The 20,747-nt window shown below is 38.5% G+C and overlaps 1 protein-coding gene across 10 annotated transcripts in view; it reads left to right on the forward strand.

Annotated features, from left to right (window-relative positions):
* Positions 1-1,776: 1,776 nt before the first annotated feature.
* MARCHF7 (membrane associated ring-CH-type finger 7) overlaps positions 1,777-20,747 on the forward strand; it is a 51,028-nt gene continuing 32,057 nt past the window's right edge. For 8 of the 10 annotated variants that reach the window (XR_007125892.1, XR_007125893.1, XR_007125890.1 and 5 more), the window contains exon 1: positions 19,722-19,886. Coding sequence is in view for 5 of the 10 variants with exons in the window: in XM_047721866.1 (XP_047577822.1) it covers positions 19,734-19,886 (153 nt within the window). In the remaining 5 variants the exon portion in view is untranslated. Of the gene's footprint in view, positions 1,933-2,179; positions 2,306-19,721; positions 19,887-20,747 lie in introns of those variants that run through there. The other 2 variants (XM_047721864.1, XM_047721865.1) reach the window with 2 other exon arrangements.

Here is a 20,747-nt window from a genome sequence, read left to right on the forward strand (position 1 = left end):
TAGGTAATAGTTATGGAGTGCTTACTGTGTTCCAGGAACTGATGACTATCTCATTTAATCCTTTCAACAACCCTATGGAGTACGAGTATTGTTATCAACCCCATTTTACAGAAACAAGTTTCAGCAAGGTTAAGGAATTGCTCAAGACAAGAAAGGTAGTAAGATAAGAGGCACAACTAGGATTTGTACTCATGCAGTCTGGTGCTTCAGGTGTGTGTATCAATCAACTGCCACAAAGCTAGAGGTATATTCAAACAGGCTGAGGAAAAAAATGTGTTTCCTAAAAAGGGCAAATTAATTTCCTCTAAAGTAATATACGAGGTGCTCTTTAATTCACATCCTGAAAAAATAGACTGGCATTTACCTGCCAACTTTAAATGGTAATAAAAATTACATTTTACAATTTATTTATAATAGTGAAGTATGGACAATCTGTTATTCTCCCAGAGTGAAATGGGATAAGTGATAGTGCATTCCCTTCAGATGAAATGACCAAAATATATATATATATATATATATATATAACTCCTACGTCATTAATTAGAATTACTTGAATGCAATGCATTGCTTAAAACCTAATAAAATAAGTCACTTTAAAAAATCAGGTGCCCTGAGTAAGCCTACAAGTTTCAATAACTTATCTTTACCGGTAAAGAACTTTACGTTTGATAAATTATTCAAAATACGCACAATATCACCTGAATCCACGTAATATCTAAATCCACATAAATTGTGGCTTTCTTCTCTTACTCCCTTTTTTTTTTTTTTAAAGATTTTTTATTTATTTATTTGACAGAGAGAGATCACAAGTAGACAGAGAGGCAGGCAGAGAGAGAGAGGGAAGCAGGCTTCTTGCTGAGCAGAGAGCCCGATGTGGGACTCGATCCCAGGACCCTGAGATCATGACCTGAGCCGAAGGCAGCGGCTTAACCCACTGAGCCACCCAGGCGCCCCTCCCTTTTTTTTTTTTTTTTTACTAATCCTTTATATATTAAGTTTACCACACTTAGAGGTTTTTGGAAGTTTCGCCTAATTTTAACCAGACCATTTACCTCACAATTTTCTTCCAAGTGAATTTTTACTGCAAAATCTATAGCTACACTATCAAAGATAGGTACCAGGATCTTAAAAGACATAACTGCAAAAGTACACCACCACCAAGACTTAATGACCAACAAGGAACGGTCCCGGAGAAACCTGCTCCTACCCTGAAAGGGGAGGGCTCGCAGACCACAAGCAGGGCGGGAAGGGAGCGGGAGGAGGGGAGGTCGGATGAAGCAGTGTTTAAGTCAATAAACATTCGCGGCGCCACTTACCAAGAGCCAAAAAAAGAAAAGAAAAGAAAAGAAAAAGAAAAAAATAGCTGGGCGGTACTTCAAGCAGTGGGTCCTGCAGCTTTGCGGGAGGGGGCAAGAGCCTGTAGCGGGGGCTCGGGCGCCTGGGAGCGGTAGGGCTGGACCAGAACCTCTCGCCAAGCAGGCGAGGGCGGCCAACCAGGGACAGGCCTCTAGCGCCCAGCTCCCGGCGTCCGCACCCTCACTGGCCCAGCCGCCAGCCCGCCAGCCGACCCGCCGCAGCTGCTTACCAGTGGCGCCTCGCTGCCTCCCCGGGGGCAGCCCTTCAACGGTTGCCGCAGTCAGAGCACCACCCCGCGGTAGGGTACGTCGAGACCGCCCGCAGCTCTCGGGTCACCGCAGCACCGCCCCTCTCGCGAGAAGTCGGCGGAGCCTGTGAAGTTGGGGGCGGGGGAGAAGAAGGGAGGGGCTTTCAACGGTGGCGGCCGGTTCTGCGCCGGATCCGGGCGAGGGGCGGGCGCCATTGTGCTTCTCTGCGGAGTGCTCTGGTTTATTTAGGGGCCTTGATCTCCGAGGAAGAAGGCGGTGGTCGCTTCGAGGAGGACGCGCCCTGTACAGTGCCAGCTCGGGAGCAGGGGTAATAAGCTGCGGCGCCCGGGCTTCTCCCTCTGGGGGAGTTGGTTCTAACCAAGGCCGCGTGGGGGAGGGGAGGAAACGAAGTGCAGGCCTGGGGACGCGGAGGCTGCGTCCCTCGTCTTTAGTTGGGGCGGAGGAGCGTGATCCGCGCCGCGGTCACGGAGGGCGGCCGGGCGCAGGCCTCGACCGGTGGCCTTTTCGTCTCGTGGTGGAGTTTGTGACGGGTAGAGGGGCAGATTGTACGTCTTCCTGATGAACGTGTGGTCGGCGAGGGCAAGGGGCTTGGGTACTGCTTTGGCCTTTGGCGGCCTCCTCTTGGATGGGGGTAAGGAGGATCCTCCGGAACCCTGCGGGCCGGGAGTGTCACGAGTGAGGTATTTAGTGAGCGCCGTGTGGAGGGCGGGGAGGGTTGGGACTCCGCCAACTCGGTCTCCAGTTGAAGGGACTTTGCCAGCCCTTCAGTTGCGGTGAAGATTTGGTCATTGATCGCTCTATTTCTTGACTATCGTGTTACTTTGGGAGTTTCGTGTCGTGGGAAATTGTATGTCCTTCAAATCGAAATAGTTGATGGTATATATATAAAACGGACCTGTTGGCCTAAGAAGTGAAAATCTGGAAGGCATCAGTTGTAGATATTCTCTCATTTTGATGGAACTGCGTAGTGAAAATGAACACGTACGGAGAAGCACCATTAAAATACTACAATTATTTTTTTTTTCTACGTGCACGTGTAGATAGTAATAAATGGGGAAAATCTGTCCCGGTAGTGGATTCGTCACCACTAGTGTCGTTTGGCACTACTGAGAGCAAATGTGCCAAAGTGAAATTGAATTTAGTAAGTTTTTTTTTTTTTTTAATTTTGTAGGACTTTTTAGGGTTTTTTTGGTAAATTATTTTAAACTTCCCCGAACTCCCTTCTCACTTTTCTGTCAAGAGCTAAGGTAAGGTTAAAAATGAATTTTTGACTTAAAAACTAAACAGTATACTTTTGTTAACAAGGGAAACACATGGTGTAACTAGATTTTTCAAGAGAATAAACATTTTGTTTCAGGAATGGGGATCAGTATTTCATTTACAGCTCTACAGCCTCTTGTGAAACAGTTGTGTCTGAGGGATTTAGAGTCAGAAGATCTGGGTTTGGGTCTTAATTTTGCCATAATTATTTAACCTGTGTTTTCTTAGAAACATAGCACTTTTCCTTGAGTTGAGGTGGGAATTAGATTAGGTGAGGTAGCTGATAGTAGTCGAACACCTAGGGGAAGTAATGCTCTGGGAATGAATTTTTAAAGGATATAAAACAATTGGAATTGATACCTGAAGTCCAGTTTATTATATTCTGGTCAGAATAACCTTAAAATTTTACTCTGCCTGTGGTACCCCTTCCCTCCAATAATGTAAGTTCCATACTACAAATGTTTTTAGATAAGAACTTTTAAAACTTTTCCTTTGCTGTAAATTTATGCCACAGATGTAAGCTTGTGGGTATGCATGGTCTTGACTTTTTTCCAAAGTTGCATGCGGGGTCAGATGTCTTGAATAAGAATGATTAAAAATTCCTACTGACTTAAATACAGGTGATTACTCTTTTGCTGCACTGGCAAGAGAGCACTGAGATTCCCTTATATAGACCTACACCTATGTTCTACATGAAGATGTCAGATAATCAACTGACACGTCATCCATGGCTCTCATACAGCCAATTTTTAATGAGTTCCATATCCATTTCACACAACTCTTCATCTCCTGTATGTTTAGAAGTTGCCTATGTTTTAATATTTTAGGAAAATAATAGTGCAGAATTATCAAATTATGTGAAACATTTTTTGATAATTTGTTATTCATTGTATTCTGGCTACTAGACCAAGGCTTCATGTTACAAGAATGCGCTTGACACATCTGCCTTCCACAACTCACAGTTCAGTCATGAGACTAATGTATAAACAACTACTGTTATTATCACAGTGTAAGAATATAGTAGTACTGTGGGAGCACAAAAATTGAACAAAGGTTCAATCTTTGGGGAAATTTTTTACAGGAAGTATTGCTTGAACTGAGATGTTAAGGTGACTAGCAGTTTGATAGGAAACTGCAAAGTCATGGTATGGTATTTTGTTTTAGGAATGGACAATTTGTTCCCATAACTGCAACAAATTAGAAGGTGACATGAAAGACCTACTGTTTCAGAAAGTGCTCTGTGCTGTGGGAATGGAGAGTTATTGTGTCCCTAAGCCCAATAAAAAAGATTTTTAGATTATCTTTACTGACAGCATCCTTCTGTTACTGCAGATAATTAAGTGCCAGTAATGAAGAACAATGGGAAATGCGTAAGTGGAATGCAGACTGAAATGCGTTAAACCTTATTTTTTTAAGCAACAAATTTAACTTAACTAGTGAATGTTTTAACTCTTAAATTTAACAGAATTAACTGATCACATTAGAATTACAACATAAAATAAATATAGATCTTGAATTACTTGTAAGATCTATTTTAAATCACTAAAGCAAAATTCTGTTGTAATGATTTGTAATAAATCATTATTTTATAGAGACTCTATCTTTAATACAATTGCTGATAGTAAGGTGAACCCAAGGGTGGGTACAAAATTCTAATTTGAGTGTGGCTGGGGTTTAATTTTCATTGATCTTAACTTTTCTATTCTGGTCTGAACTCATGTGGTCAAAACTGGTTTTTCTTGCTCTCAAATACATTTCTTTGTGGCTCTACCAGTTAAACTACATGTTGAACATCTGGTTTTGAAATCACCTACTGCTCTACACCCAGTTTTGTCAACAGGTTTAGAAGAGGGCAAATTTTGAACCTTAAAAGCTAGGTTCTCACCTTTTATTAGGATCTTTGCATTTCAATGTAAAGTGTTTCTCCCCTTCCAGAAAAAAAAAAACTCTAACATGGTGTCCACTCTGAATGAAGATTGAAACTTGACATTTACAGATTAAGTATACTTCAGATGAGAATAGATTGTCTTATAAAGTAGCATAGACTTAATAGTCATATTTTCTCGTGAAGACATTAAACCTTTTTCTGATTATTATTTCAGGCATGGGTATATCTTTGTTTTAAGTATCTGTCATCTAAAAATGCAGAGGCTTGGGGCTTCTGGGTGGCTCAGTGGGTTAAAGCCTCTGCCTTCAGCTCAGATCATGATCCCAGCAGGGTCCTGGGATTGAGCCCCACATTGGGCTCTCTGCTCAGCGGGGAGCCTGCTTCCCTTCCAATCCCCCAGCCTCTCAGCCTACTTGTGATCTCTGTCAAATAAATAAAATCTTTAAAATAAAAAAGAAACAAAAATGCAGAGGCAGTTTTTAAGAAGACTTTCTGTCTTCTAACATAGCTTCCACATCTCCATATTCACTAGTATCAATAAAACACTCGCATTTCCCATTTAAGTATATATCTGTTTTTTCCTCCAGAAGCAGATTTTTTTTTTTTAAAGATTTTATTTATTTATTTGACAGAGAGATCACAAGCAGGCAGAGAGGCAGGCAGAGAGAGAGGAGGAAGCAGGCTCCCTGCTGAGCAGAGAGCCCGATGTGGGGCTCGATCCCAGGACTCCGAGACCATGACCTGAGCCGAAGGCAGCGGCTTAACCCACTGAGCCACCCAGGCGCCCTGAGAAGCAGATTTTTTAAAGAAAAGGCTATACCAAATAGAGGTAAATAATGGAATTATGTTTACAATTCTGAAAGACTAGTGGCTATTAGAATACATAAGTATTTTGTGTGGTAACTCTGGCCTTTCATGCCATGAATTTATTGTATAGTAGTATTGTGCTCTTGATAATTCACTAACTTCAACTCCCTTAGATGTTTGACAAATTCTGAAATAGAATCCGATTTTTCATAGAAACTGGGTACATAAAGATACTTTGTAGAAAAATTAAAACTAGGATGAGTTATGAAACTTTATTGCTTCATAGGAAACCATCTCAAAACCTAGTGGATCAAAACTGCTGTTTACTATTACAATTCTGTGTACCTGTTAATCAGTTCTGTTGGTTTTGCCAGGGTTCACCCATGGACCAGCATTCATCTGTAGGATTTCTCAGACTGGAAAGTCCAAGATGGTGTTACTCACGTGTCTGATTGTTGGTATTGGTTGACATTTAGGCTTTACTCCATGTGGCCTAATGACACGTGGGTCCCAAGACAGCATTCCAAGAGAGTGAAAGTGGAAGTTATAAGACTTTTACAGCCTTTCAGATCGTACAATGTCACTTAACACTTCATTCTCTTAGTCAAAGTAAATGTCACAAGACTAGCCCATATTCAAGGGGTGGGGAAAAGTAAGATTTTACCTCCAGCCACATCACAGTATAAAGAGGTATGTGTACTTGGATGGGAGAAATTTGGAGCCCTGTTTTGTAATTTACCACAAGTTGCTTAGAACAGTTTTTAGTACAGGCAGTCGTACAGATGTCCTGATTAGGATTTGCTTTAAAATGGAGGATGATAAAATAGATTATAAGATAGGTCAGATGTTGATAATTGTTGGAGATTGTCGATTGGTACATGGAGGTTTATTACTGTTTCTAGCATATTTTTGAAAATTTTTTATAGTAAATTTTTTAAGGCATACTTTTGGGTATTTGAAACATTTTTGTGAGTGATTTTAACCTACTTAATATTTACTAGAATAGTACCTCTTTGTTTAATATTTATTTCTTTTGTGGTATGTGGATACTAAAGAGGGTAGACCAGTAGTACTGCAATTAAGGGACTTATTAGAAGTTCTTTATAGATTTTATTAGAAGTTATTGAGAAAACATGTCTTTTCATTTGCAAATAACTGTTTCCCTTAATTATAAAAGAAAGACCAGGGGCACCTGGGTGGCTCAGTGGGTTAAAGCCTCTGCTTTCGGCTCAGGTCATGATCCCAGCGTCCTGGGATCTAGCCCTGCAATGGGCTCTCTGCTCTGCAGGGAGCCTGCTTCCTCCTCTCTCTGCCTGCCTCTCTGCCTACTTGTGGTCTTTGTCTGTCGAATAAATAAATAAAATCTTTAAAAAAAAAAAAAAAAGGAACACCAAGTACATTAAAGAAATTTTGGAAAACTGAATATAAAGCAGAAAACAAAACCCAACCAGAGATAACAATAAAATATTAATAATGCTTATTTTTCCCAATTTTTTTCATACACTTAAATAGGCAAGGTATTTTTTTAGATAATAATCCTCCCATAATAAATCTGAATGACTTTAAAAAATCTTTTTACTATGTGTTAAAGACAATTTTAAAAAATATTTTATTTATTTTAGGGAGGGAGAGAGCGCAGGGATGGGAAGGTGGGGGAACAGAGGGAGAGGGACAAGCCAACTCTGTGCTTATTGCAGAGCCCTATGTCAGGTTCAGTCCCACGACCCTGTGATCATCACCCAAGCTGAAATCAAGAGTGGAATGCTTAACTGACCGAGCCACCCAGGCCCAGCAAGACAATGTACTAAACTGTATGAAAATCTTTAATGGTGATAGCATTGCTTAATAGTAGCGAGTATTTCCTGAATACAATACTGTGTGCCAGCAAAGTTCATAATACACCTTTGAAGTTGGTACTGTCATTATCACCCATCTTGTAGGTGAATAGATGTTAGAGAAATTAAGCCTAGAGTCATACCAAGTAAAGGACAGATCTCATAGCTTGCATTCTTAACTGTCAGTTTTGCAGGTAGAAATGGGCTGGTGTGCTAAAAATTGTGCAATGCTTAATTTATCTTTCCTGGCCTCAGTTTCATATTTATTTCTGTTAATTAAATTAATTAATTAAAGGGAAAGTCTTAAGTGTGGGCCATACTATTTGTTACTATAGATGGGCCTGGGGCCTTTTTTGTTAGTCTGGTTATTTGGTTTATGAATACTGTGTGATTCTTGACAGATCCTGAACAACACTGTTTAATGGAAGAGAGTGGTCTAGAGAGTAACGGGAAAGGATACACGTTGTTTGAGAGATCCCCTTATAAGCAGAATTAGCAAAAAACTTAACATTGTGCTGTCATTTTTCTGATCTTAGGAATTAATAAGCTTTTTAAATTTGGTAACCAAATATCCAAGTCATACTTCTTAATCTGTGGTAGTGCCCGAAGAAAGCTTTACTGTTATGTAGGGAAATATGTAGAACTCCTTTAGTCTTAAGCGTTTCCTTATACTGCCTGAAGCTTTTCAGTTCACTTTTTCATAGTGCCCCAGATCTACTCATTAGGCATAATCAGTAGAGAGTGACCTCCTTAGGCTGACCATACAGAAAGGGACAGTGAAATCAGAAGGCATGGAGGTAGCATAGGTGTATGGGTAGATAATGTAAGTGATTGAAAATCCATTATCACCTCAGCTTGCTGTTTTCAAAACGGTTTCCACCATGCTTCTAGGCCTCTTCTGTGTACTTCAGACTGTTTGTTTCTTTAAAACTCATGCTTCTCTGTGTTCTACTCTGCGATTTCCCTGCCAAAAAAGAAAAAATGTTTGGTTTTCATCAGTATTCTGAATAATTTCTCCGCACCCCCATAGAATTCTTTTTTATTTGACGTATTGAATCTGCTTTCTTTCTTTCTTTCCTTTTTTTTTTTAAATTTTATTTATTTGTTTGTCAGAGACGGGGGGGGGGGGGGGGGGGGGGGTGTAAGGGAGAGGCAGAAAAAGCAGGCTCCCTGCTGAGCAGCTATCCCTATGCAGAACTCTATCCCAGAATGCTGGGATTATGACCTGAGCGGAAGGCAGACGCTTAACCTACTGAACCACCCAGAATCTGCTTTCTGTTTACTTTTGGAACCTCACTAATTTGCCTCAGAGCCAGTATATTTCTTCCTAATAACCTGTCCTTAATTGGGGACAAACTCGGGATTTTTTTCTTTGTTTTTAGCTGTTGGTATCTCAAAATCTGAGTAGTTTCTGAGCCTATAGCCTGCCTGTAACATTAGGTTGTTCCACATTATTCCACAAAGGTAGTTAAAATTAGTTACTAACTTTATGTATTCTAAGAGATGCAGGAATATGTATATGAATCTGTTACTAAGGTTAGGCAAAAATAGATAAATGTTTCATTTTCGAAAACACTGTTTGTCAGGAATATTATTTCTGGGGTCCTAAAGGAAAAAAATAATATACAAATTAGTGGTGGTAAAAGCTTCACAACCATTGCCTTGTTAAAGTATAAACTCTTGAGCAAAGGACCCGAGATTGCCTTTATAATATGGGTCTGATTTTATGTATTCATTCCCTTCAGAGACGTTTCTGTTTCTCTCTCACCTTCTATGCCTTCAGTTTTACTCTGACACTCAGATTGTTTTCTTTTTTCCAGTTCTTTAACATGCTTTAGCAAGTTTATGCCTTATTCCTTTTTCTATTTTTATTCTTCAAAGGTCATCTCAGTTGTTACTTCCCCTGAAGTCTTGCATCTGGAACTTTGGCTATTCCCAGTTAGTGCTCCCATGGCATTTTCAGGTTTTTGTTGTTTATAAATAAAATTTTCATAGGATTAAGAAACAGGAAAAAATAAATACAGTGGTGTATCTGATGTAGAAATTGGTGTAATTGCTAATTCTCTTTGGTAATTATTTTAGTTGGGCTTTCTAACTCTGATCCTTTTGTTGGTTTTGAAAAAAAATTTCAGGCTGTATTTCTTCAATTTTTTTCTCTGCCCTGGTCCTTTCCTTCTCTAAATCCAACTAAATGTACAGTAGACTTCCTTATTCTTCTCTCAGTATCTCTTAAGCCCTCCTTCTGTATTTATTGCCATCTGTTCTTCCATGCTTCATTCTGGATAATTTTCCTTTTAGCTAAGTTCTTCAGTTTTGCTTACTTTATTGTTAAATGGGTCAATTTTCCATTTTGCTAACATTGGGGCCATATTTATGTAGTTTTGTTGACTCTTGTCTCTTGGCAGTGGGTTCATTTTTTTCCTTATATTTTTGTGTGTCTGATAATTTTTGGTTAGTTTAAAAAAAAAAGTAGAGGCTGAGATAAATAATATTTAAGCCTGGATATAGACATACTCTGCTTCTGTCAAATTGTTACTGTGATGGGTTGAGTTGGTTTCGTCTGTAGTTGAGCCAGGCTTAAACTTTATCATCACTTTACCTTCAGAGTTAGACTGCCATTACTTAGTGCTTAGTGTGAGGCTGGGGTACTGGAGGATATCTTACAGTAGTATTATTTTACTATCCTCAACTTCCTGTGGGCCCTGCGCATCTGTACGATAAGGGTTTTTGTCTCTCTCTCTCCCCCTGGCTGTTGTAACTTCTTCAACAGTAGGCTGTCTTTGTTTCTTATTTGAAGCAAAAGCTCATAGTAAAAGGGGGTGTTCTCAGTTCTGTATATCTTTCTCTGGTCTTAGGATGGCTCTCTGTGCCTGGTCCTCAGAGGTGAGGCTGTCTCAAATTTCTGTTCTTCTACCTGCCTCTTGGGAGTCCAGAGTGCATGCAGTCCCCTGCCATCCCCCCGCACCCCAAAAGCAGCTAATCTCTGCCTTGTATTGATGGAAGATCTTGGGCAAGCATTGATAGCCCCTCCTCAGTGGCCACAGACCTTTGCCTTGTATTAGTGTAGAGTCTGTGCTGGAAGTGGATTTCATACCTTCTTTCCTACCACAGCCAATCCCACCTTGTACTCTTGCAGGTTCTGGAGCATGGCTAACCTTCTTCAAGTTCCCTTTTCTTAAGCATAGGCAGGCCCTGCATGATCATACTATAGAGAATGAAGTTTTCAGCCCTTCTTGTCCTCATTCTTTCTTATGAGTTCTCAATGGAGGCCTTTGGAAAAGACTCAACCTTGTGTCGAGGCTCCCAGAGTCCCTAAACTGTCTCACACTAGCAAATATTTACCTTTCGGTATTTAAGAATTTGATCAGTTTTGGCTGTTTCTTATCAGCCTTTCTGTGACCACCTTTGTTTTATTTCTTCTTGTGGAGGGGCTTACCGTTCTTTGTTGTTCAACTCATCTGTTGCCTTGTAGCCTCCACTCTGGTGGACTCGAGAAAAGTGATTTAATAGGTTATCTGGCTTACCGTTGTTATGTTAGGAGTTAGAGTGATGTTCTCTTATATTTTTCTATGCATTAAGCAGAGAGGGGAATATTTAAGCCCAATTTTTGTTTGTTTTGTTTTGCTTGAAAATACTCAAGCAAAGTTTGGAGACTAGTAAAAATCAGTATGCACATAGCCATGCCTTATGCATGTCTTGGACTTTGATTTCTTATGCAAGACTGGTGAAATTTAAACTTTCTAGAAATTACAAGTGCTTCCAGGGCAGAAGTGGCTTTTGAATTTTCATATCTCTTAGAATCCCGTTTCCCTTCATTACTGACCTAGTAATTCTTTATTGTCATTAAGCCTTCATTGCTTTTAAGAGGATGCTCTTTATATTTTAATCCAACATTTTTCATTGTTTTGAGGAAGGATTGCTTTGAGTAATCTGCTATCAAGAACTTCAGGTTCTTTTTCATAGCATTTTGTTTATCTCTGTTATTTGTATCACAGTTACTTACATACTTGCTTAATTTTATTTCACTCCCTGTACCCCTGAAATACAAATTTCAGGAGATAGGTTTTATTATTATATTTCTAGAATTTTAGCACCCCACCTGGTATATTGAAAGTACTCAGTAACTTTTAAAAGTTTTGTTTTTAGGGGCGCCTGGGTGGCTCAGTGGGTTAAAGCCTCTGTCTTCGGCTCAGGACATGATCCTAGGGTCCTGGGATTGAGCCCCACGTTGGGCTCTCTGCTCAGCAGGGAGCCTGCTTCCTCCTCTCTCTCTCTGCCTCTCTGCCTGCTTGTGATCTCTGTCTGTCAAATAAGTGAAATTAAAAAAAAAAAAAAAAAAAAAAAACCCTTTAAAAGTTTTGTTTTTATTTTTTTGTTCTTGTTCTTATTGTTTTTGGGTTTTTTTGGTGGTAATTAGGTGGAAACAGTAGGTTAGAGTTTTGGATGCTGGGCCAAAGAATTTAGGTTTTTTCTATAGGTAAGTACTAGGAAAAAAAGTTTGATTGGACATGACATCATTGCTAGTAGGATGAAATAAAAAAGATTAAAATGTGAGTTCAGTTTAGATAGAGCCTAGCATGGTATTATTAAAGACTAACTATGTTGGTTTACCCACAGTAGCCCTGGTATCCAAGTAAAGTCTTCCTGAAAGCATTGTAAAATTCAGCTTTAATATGTTTGTATTCCAGTATAAGTTGTGATACAGTTTTTCAGTTGCATTTAATATGTGATTATGAGATATTAATAATTGCAGATAACATCAGGAACAGAATTACAGAATTTTACATGTCAGTTGATGATATAGAATTCCTTTAGGCTTTTTATCTGAACTGAGAGGAGGCTTAAGGCAAAATTATTTCCACAGTATAGATTTGAATTGTGCTGTTTATAGGTAGAACACTTTTTTTTGTCTAAAGATCCTTTATCATATTCAGCAGGTCACTGGAAAACATGAACTTGTTTTTTTTTTTCCTCAAGATTTTAATTTATTTGACAGAGAGAGAGAGATCACAAGTAGAGAGAGAGGAGGAAGCAGGCTCCCTGCCTAGCAGAGAGCCTGATGTGGGATTCGATCCCAGGACCCTGAGATCATGACCTGAGCTGAAGGCAGAGGCTTAACCCACTGAGCCACCCAGGCAGCCCCCATGAACTTGTTTTAAAGAGTGCTTCAGAGATTTTCAGGAAGCCCAGTAGAATGAAATTATCTTTAGGCGGGGAAGAAGTGCCAGTTTTCCTAGTAGGTAACAAGTCACAGGTTTATGAGATGAACAGACTACATAAATTGTAGAGTTGGTATGAATATCTCTTTTCCATTCCTGTTGCTTATGACAGTCATTATTAAAATGCCTCAAGGTGAGGAAGGCATTCTTAACAGGCAGGGTAAAATCACAACCACTTAGGTAAACTAGTAGTTAAATATTTGCTCCAGAGACTTTTTACCCAAGTGACCTCATTTCCAAAGCTGAAAAGTTCACTGGAAGTCTCAAAGATTGATCAAAAGATTTTTGTAGCTCATTTTCTTCTTCCCACGTTCAAACCAAGTCTAAAGAATGGAAAAATCAGCCCCTGGGAGCCACAAGTGCCTCAGTTTACTCAGTTAGATATGTTGATAAGGAACAAGAACACCTAATTCCATCAGGTGGACCCCTGATGCATGAGGCTTAAAGAGAATACAAATGGTGTTGTAGAAATTTCACAGCAATCATGAATGCTGTATACAACTTCAGTGAGAAGGCATGGCAGACAGTCCCATAATCCCTTCTGCTCAAGCTCATGTTGCACTGTCCTATGTGACTTACAAAACACAAGTGCAACAGTGCGTACGTGGCTCTGTTGGTTAAGCATCCACCTCTTGGTTTCGACTCATGAGTTGAGTATGGAGGCTACTTAAGATTCTTGCTCTCCCTCTCCCTTCCCCCCTTACTCCCCAAATAACAAAAATTTAAAAATAAACCACAAGTTCAATGATGAAATTACCAAGAATTTCAAGATGTCAGGAGCGAGCTTTCAGTCAAGTCCAGGGTCTTGTCCTACATAGGTCACACACCCATGAAGCCAGCCAGTTACATCTAATTACCAAATAGCTGTCTAACTCAAGAATCAAATCTTAAGAAATTTAGATTTAAAGGCATACAGTATTAGAAAAACAAAGAGACTATTATACTAACCATTGAGGAAAGATTACTTAGGAACTGTTTTGTACTGTACTCTTTAAGTCTTGGTTAAAAGTATTAAGCTGCAAATACCTTTTTCTGATAGTTCTTATACCTTTCTTTTACAGCACTTAGAACGATTTAAGTTACATGGTTATTTGTGTGGTTGGTTTGTTCGTTGCCTGACTACACATATTTTCCTAGTCATTATCTCCGTGTTTACATTCAGCACTGTCCTCTCATCTCCTCATGTTCAGTATTAATGTGCCTAGCACACACTAAACATGCAGGCTTGAAAAGATGCCTCCATAGTACTCTGTAAGTCTGGTAGCAGTCTTTCAAGGACTGCACATTTTATTTTTTTTCTACAGTTTTTTGTGCTTTTGACCTACAACTTATGCAACCAAATTATATAAGTTTTCTGGTAACACCTACATTGTCAGAATTCAATCAGTTTATGTAGAGGAGTTTCCAAAAATAGTTTCATAGAGTATAAATTCTATATCTCAGAGGACTCTGCCTCTTTGCCTTCTCACAAGAGATTATTTTGAGCAGATTTCCTACTAGGTTAGTTTCATTCTGCAAGTAAGTCTGCAAGTAAAAATTGAGTATAAATACAAAGTAAACTACAAGGTATGATTAAGAAGCATAATTATTATAGAACCATCTCTAGGACTGTACCTCTTAAAAAACATTTTGTCTTTCTGTTAATAACATCACAAATTGTCCCTTGCTCAGTATTTTTTTTAACCATCCTTTATTTAGTATTTTTATAGCCATCTTAATAAAATGGTAAACCTGCTACTTGTTGAATCATTTATGGGTTTTTGCATGTCAGTATTTAACCATTGATATTCTTATTACTGATGTATACCTTCTTTGAATGTCCAATTCGTAATTATTTCTTTGCAATGAATCCTGTATGGATGTAGTATAAATGATTTATAAAAAGCTGAAGATGGCCGGCGGGGGTGGGGGCTTCCTGGGTGGCTCAGTCTGTTAAACAAATGCCTTCTGCTCAGGTCATGATCCCAGGGTCCTGGGATCAAGCCCCTCGTTGGGCTCCCTGCTTCTTCCTCTCCCTATGCCTGTAGCTCTGCCTACTTGTGCTCTCTTTCTGTCAAATAAAAGCCTTTAAAATAAAAATTTTAAAAAATAAGAAAAATTAAAAGCTGAAGATAAGGGTGACTGGATGGCTTGTAGTTTAGGTGGCTGACTATTGATTTTCAGTCAGGTCCTGACCTAAGGGTCTTGGGATCGAGCCCTGCATCTGGCTCTGTGCTCAGTGGGGAGTCCCCTTTGGGATTTTCTCTCTGCTCCAACCCCGCTTGCTTGCTCTCTTTCTCTAAAATAAATCAGTCTTTTTTTTAAAAAAAAAAAAAAGGGGGCTAGAAGGTAGAAAAGATTTATGTTAGGCAACTGTGTATGCTTTATCATCCAAACCAGGCCACTTTTTTTTTTTTTAAGATTTTATTTACTTATTTTGACAGAGATCGCAAGTAGGCAGAGAGGCAGGCAGCGAGAGGGGGAGGGGAAGCAGGCTCAGAAAGCTCCATCCCAGGACCCTGAGACCATGACCTGAGCCAGAGGCAGAGGCTTAACCCACTGAGCCACTCAGGCCCCCAAGGGCTATTAATAATTGTCCTGGGATAATGAGCACAAATTAGGACTTTTCTGGAGATACTAGACAAACCAGGAGATACGGTCATCATATTTTATTTATTTTTGATCATCATATTTTAAAAAGGAAAAGAGGAGTACTTTGCCCCACCCTTCATTCCCAGTGTCTTTCCAAAGGTACTGACCCTCAACTTTGTAGCTGTTCTGGGATTTACCTTCACATTTCTAGAGAATGTTTATACTATTTCATGATTTTTCATACGTATTTTCCTTATTCATGCTTGATGTTACTTCCCTAATCATCTCCATCCCATAGCATGTTTGTAGCAAAATTGTTGATTCAATACCTTATATTTACATTATTGTAGCTAGTAAATATTCACCCACGTTTCACCCAGACGCCCTGTTTCTTGAACAATAACTGTTTCCTAACAGAAAATTTTCATTTGTTCTTTGTACTTAGCAATTTTTCTTCCCCAGTTGTATCATGGTCTCTGCCACATATGCCAAATAGTATCCATAGGAGTCTCCCCCAACCACCCTCCAAACTTTGCTTTCATTATTCAGTCCTACTGCTATCTGGATCTTATGCTTCCTACCTACCTTTGGAACTATTTCCTGGGTTCTGTGTCTGGACTTCTCTTTCTTAACTGTTTCCTGGGTTCCATGTCTGTTTCTTTCATTCTTTATACTCTCAATTTTGTAGGACATATTCTTCATTTATCTTCCTTTGATATTTGTCTTGTTTTTTGATCTTTTTAAAAGATCTTACATGTCTGAAAATGTGTCCTATTCTCCACCTCACATTTAATTGTTAGATTGGAATTCAAGGGTAAACATTTTTCTCAGTACTATAGGCATTGCTTCATTGTCTTAAGAGTTTTTACAGTTGTCATTAAGAAACCAGGGCAAGATCTTCTCTTCATTTTTGGTGTTCTAAAATTTCAAGATGTTAAATTGTGCTTAGTGTTGGTCTTTTTTTTCTTTGATCCTGCTGGGTTCTCTAGAGCCCTTTCAATGTGGAGATTTATATCCTTCAGTTCTGGAAAGGTTCTTTTATTTCTTTAGTAGTTTTCTTTCCATTTTCTTTCTTTTCTATTAACCATGGCTAAAGTAAGATGATAATTCCCCTGGTTAATTCTATTTTAAAGTTGTATTTTCTACTTCTGAGAGGTTTCCTCAGTTTATTCTCAATAATTATGTTGAATCTCATTGTATCACAGTTTTTAAAAAGAGTATCCCATTTTCAGTGTCCACAAGCTCTTTATTATACTCCGGTTGTTTTTTTAAGCACCCTGTTATTTTATGAATGGATGTCTGTTGATCTCTGAGGGTAGTAGTTAGCTATTTTCCCCAGATTTTCTTTATGTTCCTTTTTTTTTCTTTTTTTTTTAAATCCTGGTCTTTCATATCAGAGGATTTGATTGGATACTTAGTAATCCTTAATGTTTATCTGATTAGAAAAAACTGATTAGAAAACTCTTGGTGACTAGTGGACTTTGCTGTGGGGATGTTCCTGTGGCAATCTAGCTTTGGTAATTGGGAGCAGGCCAAATACCAGTGTCCATAAATCTTTGTCCATGTTTTTGTTTGGTGATCCAAGAGTAAAATCCCTTCATTTTATGGCAACATTGTAGAAATAGGGCTGGGAAAAAGTTCTCAGGTCTCAACATTGAACATACAGATTTTATTTTTCACACTTAGCCCTGCAGATTTGATTATATACTTGGTTGGGATGGATTACATCTGAAATCCTTATTCTGGAGAGAATAAATACTTTTGGAAGATTGAAGCTAGGGGAAGAATTCGGGGGTTTACTGTTTGAACTACATATTTGATTTCAACTCACTTTTAATGCCATGCATCTTCTCTTTTATGGTGGTATCTGGTACCTTCAGGTCATGCTGCTTTTTTGTGTGCTAAGGCCAAATGCTTTGCTTTTGGTTTCTACCTCTAAGGGCCTAGGGTGTATTATCTTCTCTGTTTAATTATTGTGCCTTTACTATTACTTTGGATTTTCCAAATACACATTGAAGTCTCTTGCCTTCTGTGGCCCCCTTTGGATTCATTACCTATCGTTTTATCAGGGTTTTGGAAAGGGGCAAAACAGGTACATAAGGATAATCTCTCATGTTTTAACTGGAAGTTCCAAACAGACCTTTTTTGATAAGCTTGCTTTGATTTAATCATATTCATTGTAACTTTTACTGTGGTTTGTCATTAGTTGGACATTTTTAGTGGGATAATTGTAATTGATAATGAGTTTGTGTTATATCTTTTTCATGTTTGTTGTATATCTCCTGCTGCAATATAGACCATATGTTTTAGTGTTTTTTTCCTCTCTTCAGTCTCTTTTCTGTTATTGCCTGATACCATGTTTTTAAAGTAAATATCATAACGAAAGGAAATTCTTTTGTAGTAACTTTTAAGGTAGAAAGTTGTGATTGATTCAAAGTTGGCAAGTTAATCAGGTTCCATGCCAAAAATAGATTAGGTATTTTTACTTTAAATGTTTAAATTTGAGTTTTTTTTTATTTTTTCCTTTTTCTTTTGTGGGGAGCAGGGGTGGATGGTTGGGGTGGGAGGGACAGAGGGAGAGGAACAGAGAGAATCTCAGCAGGATCCATGCTCAGTGCAGGGCCTGATGCAGGGCTCCATCTCACAATCCTGAGTTCATGACCCGAGCATAAATCAAGACGCAGATGCCTAACTGACTGAGCCACTGAGCAGCCACTGAGGTGCTGCTAAATTTGAATGTTTTAATAAAGAACATATGCCTTATCCAAGTGGCATATCAGATAAGTGCATCTGTTTGTAGTTACTTTAATGTCACCCACTACCAGAGCAAGAAGGAAATTTTTGACCCTTCTTTTGAAAGTGGGTAGGGAGAAGTTGAAGAGATTATTGTGATTTAAAGTTTTTTGATTATAAAAGTAATGTCTTGGGGCGCCTGGGTGGCTCAGTGGGTTGGGCCGCTGCCTTTGGCTCAGGTCATGATCCCAGGTCCTGGGTTCGAGCCCCACATCGGGGCTTTCTGCTCGGCAGGAAGCCTGCTTCCTCCTCTCTCTCTCTGCCTGCCTCTCTGCCTACTTATGATTTCTCTCTGTCAAATAAATAAATAAAATCTTTAAAAAAAAATAAAAAAAAATAAAAGTAATGTCTTCATAGCAGCACTGTTTGTAATAGCCTAAAATTGGAAACAGTTCAGTGTCCATCTGCAATATAATGGACAAATAATTTATGTGTATTGATAACAATGAAATACTATATAAACCAGTTAGAGTGAACTTACTACAGCTACATGCTGCAATACAAATGAATCTCACAAATACAACGTTGAGCAAATAAAACCAGACATAAGAGAGTACATGTTATATCATTCCTTTCATATACACACAGGTGTCCACCCCTATCCAAAAGTATAGTATTTCTTTGAAACCATTTGTAGGCTAGAATGATGTAAAGTGAAGAAGCAGTTATTCGTTTATATGGGAAAACTTTTGAGTTTTCCCAGACCCAAAAAATATCCTCTCAGACTTTTCTGTTACTGTACACCACATTGTGCTAATGGCTACACAGTACACATTGAGATAAAGCACAGAAGCTTGCAGACAGAGTTTAGAGTTATGGCGGCTTGATGCTGAGATGCGGAGTGTAGTTCCTGGGGAAGGAGGTTAGTGTTGGCACTTGCTACTCAGGGTATACACTGCCTCAGTGCTGCAAAACAAATGTTGAATGCTGTTTTTTCACTTTCCGTTCCCTTTTTATAAAAGCAAAAATTCTCTTTGGATTTCTTTTGCTTAGCAAAAATAGGTACTATATATAGGTCTTTCATATAAGTGACAGGGCATAATGTGGACTTTTGAAAAGTGGGAAGTACCTGTATATTTAAAAGATTACACATAGCTATTGTGACTCTTGGTCGAGGTTGAGGAATGTTTATTAAAGAAAACTTAGAAATTTTCACTTTTGAGAAAGGGAGATAAAACAGATTATAGCATAAGTTAGAGTGTCTTAAAGTATGTACAGAATAGAAGCACACAAAGAAAAATGATTAGTGTTTTCATACCATGACTAGGAATTGAATGGGGAATGTACAGAGTTTCCATGTATGTACAAAGTTGGTGAAAGTGTATTGTGATAAGGGGAGTGCGAATAGTATGGCTAATGCTCATGGTATGAGTATTAAGCACTAATAATAGATAAGGATAGCAAGACAGTCAAGAACAAATTTGTGTTGGAGTCTATAGAGACAAAGGTGAGTAAGGAAAAGAGCCCAGGCTTTGGAAACAATTTCAGTTCCTCATCCCTCTTTTATCAGTTTGCTTCATTTTATGGGCAGTGGGAAGCCTTTGATGGACTTGAGACTTCTGCCTTAGAGAAGACAGGGTGTTGATAGTCTCATAATTCACCATGTCTGATATAGTTAATTTGCATGGTTAATTCTTGATTCGAGCTAATGATTAAGGAGGATTAAGAATCTAAGGTTTGCGTATTTTCCCAAAGGCAATTAATCAAAATTTGCATTTCACAGGAAACCTCAAGAATGGATTCTAAACCGTCAAGGATTCCAAGAAGAATTTCAGTCCAACCCCCCACCTCTTTAAGTGCTAGGATGATGTCTGGAAGCAGAGGGAATAATTTAAATGATACCTATCACTCAAGAGACTCTTCATTTAGACTGGATTCTGAATATCAGGTAACATCTTAATTTGGAATATATGTACATAGTTTCTTTGAAAATACGTGGGGCCACATGGTTTTTAGATTTTAGGAAACTAATGAGTATAATTAATAAGACGCTCAGATGGATCTGAGGCATCCTGTAATAAAATACATTAATATATCCACAGGAAAATGAATGATTATTCACGCCAAGTAGCAAAAACTCAATGTTTTTAGTCTTTGTGGACTTCAGAATTATGAGAGGCATTGTGGTCTTAATGTAAATCATTATGCTGTATTTCAAAGACTTGGAAACCCATTTACTTAAAAACATTATCAGTTTAAGTATAAATTTGACTACATTAAACAATGTGGATGACTTGGTCAAAGGATAGAAAGTGCATCCTTTCTTAACATTGTACATATTCATCTGACTTTTCTCTGCATGTACAGAGCAGCAGTGGAGTAATGATTGTTAAGGGTTTTTTTTAGTACGGCTTCCAAATATTTTGCTTTTAGTGGCAGGTGATTATTAAATTGACACTGTCTTTTGTGAAGATGTATTACTAACAATCATTTAGACATACTTTGGGGCTTTATTTTCATGGTTAATCTAATGAGTTTGCAGATTCATAATCTACATAAGCTACTCTTATATATTCGTCTCCTTTGGATTGATAGCACTTAGGGTTTTGAAATGCTTTATTAGTGTTATAAACATAACAGTTGTAGTAAAAAAACAGTATAAATCTCAGAAGCATGATTTCTAGGTTTAATGCAATTCCTATTGTTCATCTTTCAAATTTCACGTTATTGCATTATTGACTAAAAAGCTAATTAAATCATATGTGATGTGGACAAGTCTGATGTTAGGTAACTTGAATCTAAGAATCCT

This window comes from Lutra lutra, chromosome 3 (genome assembly GCF_902655055.1).
Source record: "Lutra lutra chromosome 3, mLutLut1.2, whole genome shotgun sequence".
NCBI lineage: Eukaryota > Metazoa > Chordata > Mammalia > Carnivora > Mustelidae > Lutra > Lutra lutra.